Source organism: Coturnix japonica, chromosome Z, assembly GCF_001577835.2.
Source record: "Coturnix japonica isolate 7356 chromosome Z, Coturnix japonica 2.1, whole genome shotgun sequence".
In the NCBI taxonomy this organism is placed as follows: domain Eukaryota; kingdom Metazoa; phylum Chordata; class Aves; order Galliformes; family Phasianidae; genus Coturnix; species Coturnix japonica.
Genome location: NC_029547.1, coordinates 22,469,110 through 22,481,255, shown reverse-complemented (window position 1 = coordinate 22,481,255; position 12,146 = coordinate 22,469,110). Strand labels below are relative to the sequence as shown.

General features: G+C 37.5%; 1 protein-coding gene across 8 annotated transcripts in view; it reads left to right on the top strand.

The window, feature by feature from the left end:
• Nucleotides 1-12,146, top strand: part of ARHGEF28 (Rho guanine nucleotide exchange factor 28) — a 76,243-nt gene that overhangs the window by 39,019 nt on the left and 25,078 nt on the right. For 7 of the 8 annotated variants that reach the window (XM_032441321.1, XM_015848870.2, XM_015848866.2 and 4 more), the window contains 13 exons: nucleotides 921-972; nucleotides 1,564-1,717; nucleotides 1,847-1,968; nucleotides 2,854-2,994; nucleotides 3,405-3,655; nucleotides 4,015-4,137; nucleotides 4,505-4,622; nucleotides 5,476-5,730; nucleotides 6,591-6,667; nucleotides 7,301-7,479; nucleotides 8,062-8,156; nucleotides 9,556-9,738; nucleotides 11,449-11,580. In XM_032441321.1, coding sequence (XP_032297212.1) covers nucleotides 921-972; nucleotides 1,564-1,717; nucleotides 1,847-1,968; nucleotides 2,854-2,994; nucleotides 3,405-3,655; nucleotides 4,015-4,137; nucleotides 4,505-4,622; nucleotides 5,476-5,730; nucleotides 6,591-6,667; nucleotides 7,301-7,479; nucleotides 8,062-8,156; nucleotides 9,556-9,738; nucleotides 11,449-11,580 — 1,882 coding nt within the window. The remainder of the gene's footprint in view (nucleotides 1-920; nucleotides 973-1,563; nucleotides 1,718-1,846; nucleotides 1,969-2,853; nucleotides 2,995-3,404; nucleotides 3,656-4,014; nucleotides 4,138-4,504; nucleotides 4,623-5,475; nucleotides 5,731-6,590; nucleotides 6,668-7,300; nucleotides 7,480-8,061; nucleotides 8,157-9,555; nucleotides 9,739-11,448; nucleotides 11,581-12,146) is intronic. The other variant, XM_015848867.2, reaches the window with a different exon arrangement.

Below are 12,146 nucleotides of genomic sequence, written 5' to 3'. Positions count from 1 at the left end.
ATTGCTCTTGTGGAATAGGGCTGGCATAGAAGTGCCACAGTGATACAGTTATACATTTTTCTAATTAGAAAAATGCCTCTTCCTGGTATAGTTGAGTTTTACATCATGGCAGCCTACAAGGAGAATGCTTCCATACAGAGTCTTCAGGGTAAACAAGGCTTAAACTGGAAGTTAAACTGTCTTTTTTATTTTTATTTTTATTTTTAATTTAAAAAATTTTTTAAATTTTAGTTATATTTATTTTCGTTATACTTATTTTAGTCATGGTATAGCCTAGCACAAATATCTAGCCAAGTAGAGGACACTAGGACAGTTGAATTGGCAGTTCTAACTACTGGAACTGGTAAGATGTTTGTCAAGAGGAGACGAGGGCCACTTTCTGACTCATGTCAATGAGAATGAGTTACAGAAAATGTTTACTGACCCACCCCAGGGAAACTACATATCTAAGTACAGCAAGCTTTTGCTACAGGTTTTGGAAAGTACAGCTTGGAAGGGGAATCAGTTCTGATTCTGATTCTGAGGCTTCATCAGGTAGCATGTTGCCACAAATCCATCAAGAATGTTTGACTATAAGGCCCCAAAGATTACTTCCTTTTCTTGCGGTCTTTGTGGCAGTATTGATATAGAAATTCAGAAAGCAATAGCTCAGTGGCTCTGTTTAGAGTAGACAGATTCAGTTTTATGTTGCTGTACAAATAATGTTCTACTTTGTCACAGATTCAGTTTTGTGTTGCTGTACAAATAATGTTCTACTTTGTCTTAGGTTTATTTGTTACTGGTTGAAATTAGGACCATAACTTAGGATTGTTTTTTTGAGGCTCTTTTGTATGATACATGAAAGTGAATTACTAACTTGACTGTTCAGTGTGTTGTCAGAGGCGATTTCATTGTAGGTTCATAAAATCATTTCTTTTCAGAAATCCCAGGAGAGGTACCATAGCAAAAACAAACCTCAAGTTGGCGTTGGAAGTAAGTATTGATAAGTAATAGGCTTGTGAGTGTGTGTGAATATGGTATGAATAAGTTAAACTTCTTTTATGAAGTCATGGGAATGACAGCACAAACTATCCTTCATCATTGTGTTTCTTTTTTCATTTCAATATCATTAGGAAAAAGAGTTGTGCTTCTCATATCTGATACAGATAAGCAGGACTTCATGAAGAAACTCAGTTATCTCCTCACCTACTAAAAGGAGGGTGAATTTTACTGTTTTGTTTTCAGTGAGATTGGAAATCAAGTGTAGATGGTTCTGTCTATCTTGTGCTTTTGAGTATGGCATTCACCATATGTATATGTATTTAGATTTCCTTGGGTTCAGGTTGCAATGTGAGTGTGTCTGTGACTGGGGACTGTTTTCTTCCAGTATCCACATCGGAGCTATTCCGCTTAACTGAGGGGCTTGTCTTTATATTCTGTAGTAAAGCATCACAGACTTTACTGTTGGGAAGGTGCTATCAGGTATAGGTGCATATGAAAACTGATAAGCATTCTACAGTGTAACACTAATATTGATGACATGCTGTGCATCATCAAAATGTTGTTTTATGTTTTGCTTCACAGATTTGTTCTTTGGGGACGTTTCACAGCCTGGGATTTCCTCAGTGCATCCTTCTTCCTCTGTACCTATTGGACTCTCTGCTGGGAGGAGGGAAGCATTGCAGCAGTCCCATTCCTTGTCCAAAAGTGTCCCTGGTCCTGGCACCAGTTTTGAAAGGTAGAGGACAGCTACCAAACGCTAAATTCATCATTGAGTATTTCTAGGAAAATGGAACAATTAAATAAATCTTCTTTTTTCTTTTCTTTTTTTTTTTTTCTTTTCCCCTCACCCCCCTTTTTGCCATAGAAGATCTATGCCATTTCCTGATCAGAACTCTGAGGCTACCACATGGAGGACCAAGTCAAGATCTGAAGAGATGTTACAGGCGTTAGGGACATATTCTTCAATGGATTCTTTTGTGATGGAAGGTGAGAAGTATTGCACTAGTGTTGCCTTTTTAAACCCGTATTGCAAAGTGCAAAATTCATGAGTTGATGTAGGAAGCCACTTCTTATAGTAGAACATCTATTTTTACTGATTATAGCTGGGCCTTCATTAATGTGATGCAATCAGATACAACAGTCTTAAAATATAACTTTTTTGTTCTTCCTGATAAGTAACTTTTTTATAACTTTTAGAATATTTTTGTATGGTATTGCCACTGGAAAATAATAGGGGAGACGTATTTAGCATTCTTTTAGAAGATGTATGCTTTATTTCTGTGCTCATCTGGTCATTTCCATTGACAGTGCACACTGCAAAAAATTAATCTACATCACTTCTGTTCCTTCTGTAACCCCAAATCTTATCTACCTCTGGCTTACTGCCCTCCTAAAATGGCTGCGCATCATTGTGAGATGAATAGAAATAGTGTTTTCTGTAGTTAGGTGCAAGGTTGCATCTCTAAGCCATATGGCATTCATCCACAAAGGATGGTGCAGGTATCCCTTGCCAGTTATCTACAAAATGACCAGAGGATCCTCAGCATCACAGCTACTTTTGACAGCGTTGGATTTTGTATTTAAATTGTAAAAAGTTTCTCCAAGCAAAGAAGGATAAAAGGATTTAATCTGAGAAAAGAAGATTCTGTTTGTTTGTTCTCTTCCCCCACTGTCACATTTGCATTTCAACAGATTGGTAATGCTGCTGACATCTGGAAAGCCTTTCTTTTGTAACACTGCTGTCAGCATTTGCAAAAGTTGTTTGAAGTTCATCCCTATGATGTGTCCCCCTTACTTAATAGATGACAGTCAAAGGAATGTCCCCTAATGTTTTTCTGGCTGTTATTTATGAGATTTGCTGTTTTACCACAGTTGAGGTGGATTCATCTCAGTGGATGGATATCAGTTCAGATGCACACGAGTTTGAAGCGGAGTCATGGAGTCTTGTTGTGGATCCGATGTTCTGTAACAAGCAAGAAAAGGATGTCGCCAAGAGGCAGGATGTCATTTTTGGTCAGTATGTTAAAGCTTCATCTAGGCTTAAAAACAACAATTGTAGAAAATAGAGGGAGCCAGCCATATTTTATGCCTGGTAGAATGAGTGGTTCCATTTAGAAAAATAATAAGATTCGAAGAACACTTTGATTACAATGTTCCCTAGAGTCAGAACTCTAGGTTCCAGTGTTGGAACAGGGTGACTATCTAAGACACTCCTACACTGTTCACTGGAACTCATTCCATCTCCAGTTTAAGCAGTGGCTACTGCAGTGCAGGCAGTTGTGAGAGCTGTACTATAGCAAGATAAATTAAGACTTCTGACTGATATGATCTTTTAGGATTGAGGCTAATACAGAAAAAGTGATAATGACTGTATAATGAATGTGTGTAAAATGATTAATATGCTGTTTACCTTTATACTGCAGAGCTGATGCAAACAGAAGCGCATCACATCCACACCCTGTTCATTATGTCTGAAATATTCAGGAAGGGAATGAAAGAAGAACTACAGCTGGACCACAGCACGGTGGACAGAATATTCCCCTGCTTAGATGAGCTACTGGAGTTTCATAGGCAGTTCTTTTGCAGAATGAGGGAGAGACGGCAAGAATCGTGTGAGGAGGGAAATGAACGTAATTTTGTAATCAGCAGAATCGGAGATATCCTTGTGCAACAGGTAGAGAGGCATCAGTTCCGTTAATCCTTTATGTACTCAAGGTTCTCAAACATAAGCCTCAAAGGAAGTATGTTTGAAAAACAGTAGTTTGTCTAATTATTAGCAAGAATGTGGTGCTTGTATTTGTCCAGCTTGTGTTCCTCTTCTTGCTCCTAAAATGGCTAGCCTGTTTTCATTCTGCATTGGTAGGAACTGATAGTGAAATTCAAAGAACTTGAGAAACAAGTAGCATATGAGTTACAGGTGCTGTGTGTGTATAATACTATACTTTTGTATGCATATTATAAAATGATATACATACTACAATCTCTGGGCATATGCTTTTCTGTTGAGCACAATTCAATTATTAATTTCTTCAGTTTTCAGAGGAAAATGCAACTAAAATGAAGAAAATATATGGAGAATTTTGCAGCCATCAGAAAGAAGCTGTTAATCTCTTCAAAGAGTTGCAGCAAAACAAGAAGTTCCAGAATTTCATTAAAGTAAGCTTTCACAAGAATATGATGGCTATGTAGTTTTTACTTTAAATTTAGGATTAAGATTATATTCAGTATATTCAGTAACTCATTTTTAATATCTAGTTAAAAGGGCAAGCTTTTTTCTTTTTCAAGAGAAAGCTGATAAATCACATTTTCCTTTCAATATTTTGAAAGCTTTGGCATCCAGTGTGTGTTACATGCATATTCCTATTACAGCATACCTCTTCCCTCAGGGCAGCAATTGTTACTTGGGTATAGTTTGGATAACCCAACATTTTATTTTAGTTCATTCTAGCACACTGAGATATTATTTGTTATTGGTGCTTTAATATGAATTTACTATTGAGAGCATGTATTTGTGTCTGTCTAGCTGAGGAGCAGCAATTTGTTGGCACGTCGCCGAGGAATCCCTGAATGCATTCTGCTTGTCACTCAGAGAATCACCAAATACCCTGTTCTAGTTGAAAGGATATTGCAGTACACAAAAGGTGAATAAAAGCTGAGTGTTGTTTCATGTCTGAAATTGTGGTGCATTTCTAATGAAGGAAATCTGTACTGCTACAGTTTATTCTAGGGATGAATTCACTGTTCTGTGCAGAGCCAGAGCAATGAAAGTATCTACTGTTAAGGCAGATATTGCCCAAACAGTGTGTCTGGTATATGAAGTCTTTGTTATGTTATGGCATGAGAATCTCTGGGTAAGGCCTAGAAGTCCAGAAGAACATGTTTTAATGAAAGATATTGAACAGAGGATGTGATCTAATTCAGGCACGTTCAGCATGTTTTTTTTAAATGAATACAGTCAGGTGTCTTGTGAGGTTAGGCAAATGATTCATAAATTACTGTTCAGTTTTTCAAACAAAGCATTAATTATCCTGCAGCTTTGCAGAGCATTTTATAAATGCTATCAGCTTACAGATATTGCCCCTAAAATGGGCTATAAATTGGTTTCTAGAAAGCTGTGTATCCAAATGTAAATATTTTGTCCTTTAAGTCCTATTCTATGTTTAACTCATAGCCAGAAGAGCAATATACTGTATGATTTACTTAGATAAGGAAAAAAAAAAAAAAAAAAAAGTAAATTCTAACAGCTTATAAGTAGGTCAGAAATATTCAATGTGTGGTTTTGACTAGTGAATAAATCTAAGGTGTCTGTCATCTTTTAATAGGTAAATCAAAGGTAAATACCTGCAACATCTCTATTGCCAGGTTCAAAGTAGAATTACAGAGTTATCAATTTTAGCCTCACATTATGTTCATTAGTTCCTAGAAAGTAATGAGTAATGAATTGTCTTGAATATGTTAATTCCTATCACATTGTTTATTTTTTGTTTCATACAGAAGGAACAGAAGAACATAAAGACCTATGCAAAGCCCTTCGTTTAATTAAGGACATGATTGCAGCAGTAGATTTGAAAGTTAATGAATATGAGAAGAGGCAAAAACTGATGGAAATTCTCAACCGAACAGAAAACAAAACATATACAAAACTGAAAAGTGGACACATTTTTAGGAAGCAAGACTTGATGAGAAAAGAGAGGATACTTCTTCATGAAGGTTTAGTGTACTGGAAAACAGCAACTGGTCGTTTCAAAGGTATTCCATCCTAGCACTGAAGTCCTCAATAGATAACAAATGGAAGTTGTCTGGTTTAAGAATGAAGATATTTTATAACACTGTATTGCAAACATAAATTTCTGAGGGAATGGTATTGAGAATATTCAACTACTTGCTAGAAGAATAGCTCTAAAAGCTGCTGCCCTATATAGATAATTCCTACAGCTTGTAGTTTCATCCCATGAAACATGTTCTTGTATTGCACATTTGTATTGTTTATAGCACTGACCATCATGTACTGTTCCACAGTGGTACTGGGACATAGACAGTAAGGTAAAGGTAAAGAAATCCTGAAAATACATTTGGCTGGAGCCCAATTTTCACTGTCAAGCCCAGAATCTGATTTTCATATGTTGGGATTTGTTTTTTTTTTTTTTTTGGAAACTTAACTAATATTCATCTTACAGCTGTACGAGCCTGTATGCTCACTGTTATTCCATAAATGTTTTCATTAGTATAATGTTGAGCTGCGAGTTTATGTTACAATGTGTACGAAACAAAACTTGCAAAGGGTGCTCTTTATTAGGCTGCCTTTTGAAAACTTGGAGAAGCTCAGAGGACGTTTGAATTAAGGTTTCTTCTTTCTGTGGTGCTTCAGCACTGTGCTGCAGGAGGGTGGACATCACAAAGCATGGTCTTTCCTAGAAGAGTCAAAATGATTGCTTGCTGTTGCTTTGTGCAGAACATTGAATAATCCAGGTATTTCTTGTTTGGCTTACTGTAGGATTCTGTGAGTTACTGACCAGGGTTTCTTCTTTTTCAAAGATAAAAAATAGAAGTTAAGCATACCTGTAATACTTTTCATTAAAAATATATAATTTTCCTTTTCTCTTTTTGAGATACCCTAGCTCTGCTTCTAACTGATATGCTGCTCTTCTTACAAGAAAAAGATCAGAAGTACATTTTTGCAGCTGTTGTAAGTATATTATCAGACTTGTGAATGTGTATGTTACTTCTTTATTTATGTACTTCTCAACAGTTAGATTGCTTTCTAGGTTATTTTCACATACTATTGTATTTCTTTAATACTGATAATATATTCAGAACAGTAATATACCCGTATATGGAAAGTTAATATTCTTTTCAGAATTGAGAGGTTTTTTTTGAGAAGAGAGATGAAAGCAACGGAAGGAGGTTTAGTGACATGCCTCATCTGATTATGAAGCTAGGAAGCAGAGCAAGCTCTTACACTTATCTAAAATGAATTGTAAAACAAAACAAACAAACAAACAAAAACAAAACACAACAAATCAGAAGCATAATTTTGACTGAAGTGTAGTAGTAGTAAACACACATAAAATGCATTAAAGGTCATAGACTGAAGTTCCCAAACTATATAAATGCTATATAAACAAAGGGTCTCAAGTATCACTGAGCTTCTGGTATTTGTTTTTAGCATGTACCCAGTGCTTTGCTTATTCATGAATACTATAAAGTATTTAACAAAATGGTTAAGTGTGTCTGAATTGAAAAACAGCCCTCTTCTAAAAGTGTGTTATTTTATGAGAGAGACATTTATTTTTGTGTGTATTGTGATTGTTCTTCCCAGGACCAGAAGCCTTCAGTCATCTCTCTTCAGAAGCTCATTGTAAGAGAAGTAGCCAATGAAGAAAGGGGGATGTTTCTGATTAGTGCTTCATCTGCAGGACCTGAGATGTATGAAGTTCATACGAACTCTAAAGAGGAGCGCAACAGCTGGATGAGGCATATTCAAGATGCAGTGGAAAGGTAGAGAAAAAGGCCTTTGTAGTAACCCTGGTAGTTCGAAGTGAAAAGGAGGTTATTTAGATATTTTTGTCAGTGTGCTTTCCATTCTTTGTTGAGTTCAGAGATGCCAAAACCTCATTGTCTATTCTCTCAAACTTACTGTCTTACATCTAATTTCTCACTGAACCAATAGACCTTTCCTGCTCCTCTCAGATGTCCTTACCTGTCAATTTAAGCTTCCCTTACATTTGCCTTTGGCACTGGATGCTTTCTTGAATCTTGCAAATGCCCATGAATCCATTGTGGATAAATCCCCAGTCTCACCATAGTATTTGTTCACTAGGTGTGGCAGGGAAGGCATTACTTTCCAGGTGTGAGCCTTATGCTAAGCACCATAGACTTACAGTCTTGCCAGGATTAAAAAGGAATCCTTCAGCCTTGTTTATACCTAGTTACTGCTTTTTATGGAAGTGGGCAAATGACATGGGTCTGGTCTGTACCAAAATTGGTTGGTATTTTGTAGTTTATTATAAATGCAGCACTGTACTGAAAATGAGTATGTGTTCAGACATTATTTTGTCTGGCTTTGCTTCATTTCTACAGTTGTCCAGAGGAACAAGAAGAAGGAAAAATGGGTGAATTCAATGAGGACAGACGTATTGCTGAGGCTAAAGCATGCAAAATCCAGAAATGTCAAGGTACGGTACCATACCTGCCACTCTGACAGCTCCCATGTCCTGAGAGGTTAGGATGGATGAAGATAACAGGCATATATTGGCTGATGGGTTCAGAGTGGCTTAATAAGGAGAGTCACAGCAGAGAAAGCCACTGTTGTCTGATGAGGCTACCCAGAGCCCCATTCAACCTGGCATTGAACACCAACTTGGCTGCAGCATCCACTGCCTTTTTCCAAGCACTTCACATTTTTGTTTTTTATTTTGAGTACAAAAGAAAAAGTGAAATGTATTTTTGAGAATAAATGCTGAAATTATAAAACTATCATTGAGGTCAAATGGTTTCCTGCTAATGGAAGTACCTCAATATTCAGTAACTGTAAGGCTTCACTTGTTTGTGACATTTTCCTGTGATTTAACCTAGCAAGCAGATAAATACTATACCGTCTTTTGCTCACTTCATCCCTTCCCAGTGGGATGGGGGAGAGAATTGGAAAAAAAAAAAAAAGTAGAACTTGTAGTTTGAGATAAAAACTACGTACTAAGACTGAAAAGGAAATTAATGATTATTTTCTATGTTTACATATATACATGTACTTATTAGGCCCGGGATAGCAATCCAGGCAGCAGTATGAAGCACGGAATATCTTTCCAGCTATCCAGTGGTTGCTTCCTCTATTGTAAGCACACAGCTCTTATCATGGAGGGTTTGTGGGAGTGTGATATACTCCACCTGGCAGGCCTCATATTTATGTTTCAGTCATCATTCTCTGTACCAGAAGTTTTTTTCCATTTGGCTTTCTTAGTTGCAGTACATTTCACATGCATGGATAACGTGTACAGTATTGTCCATAGTCAACTCCACCCCTTGATCCTGAACCTATATATATGTTGCATCTCTTTCATGATGGCCTGAGATATTATGGGCCCACTGAACAAGAAATAATTCACCCTTATGTTGCAATCCAGGCCTACCTGAGCCCCTTCTGTCCTAGCAGCCTGATCGACTTGCTGGTTGTTTCTGGGTTCTTCAGTGGTATGACTCATGGGTATATGGACATCTGTCTATGTGACATACCTTTACAACCATGTTCTCTACCTGGGCAGCAGCATCTTTCTAAAGTGCTGTGAGCCAGGGGGGGTTGCCAGTTGTTCTGCTTCCATTGCTTGTAACCACCCCCACAAGGCATTTTCCTACTATTCATGTGTAAGACAGTGACCTACCCAGTGTCTTTTCCAGCTTTCATCAGGACAGATTATGAATGAATTCAGTTCCTGGCCACTCTAAAAGGCACTGAACAAGCCTGTTGCCTAGCTCAAGTTAGCAATATCTGTGCGGTGTAAAGATTATAAGTATATATCTGGAATGTGCTTTACCCACAGGATAAAAAATATTAATACAGTGTTCAATTTTGGTTGACAGAATCACTGAGTAACCAAGATCAGCAAATCTGCAGTTGCTTGGAAGACAAATTGCATATCTATGCAGAACTAGTAGATATGAGTGGATTTGAAGATGTTCATGTGGAACCTCACCTCCTCATCAAACCTGACTATGGAGAAACTCCACAGGCTGCTTCATTGCTGGTAGCAGCTCTCAGAGAAGGTGAGTTTGTGTTGGAAGTGTGCAGTGATGGCTCTTCAATTGCCATATGGGCAGATACTTCAATGTAATAAAGTATAGCCTTGTTGCCTTGTGCTCCAGTTCTTCCAAGTCTCATGAGACTTGGCACAGAACACAAACAAGACTGTAAGATGCATTTAGTGGGGATATGTTTAGTGAATAACATCTTATTATAAGTAGTTTGGACCATGGCATTATATTTTGAGGAATGTTTCAGTCGCTGGTTGTCTTGCAGTACAGTCTTGTGAAGTACATCACTGGATGCAGCATAACACAGCATCTGCTCCATTATCTTCACCTGAGTTTGTTGATTTGGTAACAGATTGGAATCCTGTTTGGTCATGTACAAACTGAACTGCAGACAGTCTTGACAGATTTTCCAAGAAATGCCTGCCATATTTACTGTAGGAGCCACATTTTTCTGCAGACTGTCAGAGGGTGTATAGCCTTGTACTGTCTATAGTGCAGTCCTCTGAAGGAATATAGGTAATAATATTTGTGGGTGCATTGTCTATTTGGAAGTTTAACTAAATTCCTGTTAAACTCAGTTGAAATGAGTCCTGATAAACTGAACCACGTTCATCATAGGCCATATGCTCTTGAAGAGGTATTGCAAGTGTCTGAGTAACCTGGTGGCTTTCATAATGAGAAGAGAGCATCACATGTTTTCTGCCATGACATCTACAAGTCCTTCAACACTGCACTGTCTGCAATATCCTTGCAGCTGAACTGGCGACATAAGGACTGCTTAACTGCTTGGAAAATTAGCTGGATTTTTGGGCTTACAGGATTATGATCAGCTGGCAATGTATTATTAAGGGATTCTCTGGGGAATAGGTATTGAGATCATTACTGCAGATTTATTAATGAAGTAACAATTGAATAACTGATTGAAACCTCAAGAGGTTTGGCAGACAGGTGCAAAGGCCTGCATCTGGGATAGGGTAGTTTATGTTTGCTAGGTTGGATACTAAATAGATAGAAATCAGCTTTACAGAAGTGCACCTGGGAGTTCCAATCTACAGAAGGTTGACCATAAGCCAGCAATGTGTCCTTGCAAGCAAAGGAAGACAACATCCTAATGGGTTGCTGCATTAGGAAAAGTATTTTCAGCAAGTTGAGGGAGATGGTTTATCCTCTGTTCACCCATGGTGAGAAATATTAGTAGTATTGTGTCCAGCACTGGACTGCTGAGCACAAGGCCTTATGGAAAATGTTCAGTAAAGAGCACCAAGAGATGATTAGGGGTCTGGAGAACATGATGTTTGAGGAGGGGTGATAGATCTCACTCCTGAAAGAAGGTGGCTTGATGGATGTTACTTTCTTCAGCCACCTCGAAGGACTATAAAAGAGAAGCTGAACTTCTCCTGAAGGTGCTTCATGGCAGGACAAGGGAACAAGCTGGAACATGGAGAATTCCAATGAAATAATGGGAAAAAATACATCCTATGAGGGTGGTCAAAAATTGGATCATGTTGCTCAGAGATGTTGTGAAATGGCCATTCCTGGATGTACTACAAGCCTGTGTGTACAAGGCTTTGAGTGACCCAGTTTTGTTGACCTGAGGGTTGGACTGTATAATCTTTGAATATTCGTTTCCACACTAAACTATTCTACAACTCATTGTCATTGATTTGTGCAAAAAGGATCTATTTCTAGTGCCTCAGTAACTGTTCATATTTTCCTCCTTAGTTGAAAGTCTCCACGTTGCTGTCACGTCATCACAAGTGAATGAAACGGACAGATCATCAGAGGAAAGTACCGAGGAATTAAGTTCGAAACACAGACTTAGTGCCAGTGAAATCTTGGAATCTTTCCCCGATGGTGAGTAAAATTTGATGTTTTTATGTGTTCAGATTGCTAAAGTAATTGATACAGGATTTCTTTTTGGAAAGTTTTCTCAGTCTGTGGCAGAATCAGTAGAAAATAATGTAATAAAGGTTGTCTTTGGGCAAAAACTCTGAGTAAATTGTCATATAACTTCATTGAAGTGAATGAACTGTTTGCATCCATTGCATTTTTTTCCATAACATATGTCTGCAATCAGCATTATTGAGTCAGATTTGCGAATCTTCATACTTAACATTTATATGATTTCTAGTCTTTGTTGCTCAGCTTTACAGCAAATATATATTACTGTGTAGGCCTTTTTTTTTTCTTTTTTTTTCTTTCCGGCAGCCAGTTTTTGTCAGTAAGCATAAAAAACAACTTGCTAGTAGGATTGATATTCTGGTTATTTCAGCTTTAAAAGGTATAACATAACGTTCTTGCAAAATAAATAAATAAATAAATAAATAAATAAATAAATAAATAAATAAAGTGAAATGAAGTCCTGTACAAGCCATACCTGCAGAGCATGTTTACTAATATGGCTATGCTATGAAATATTT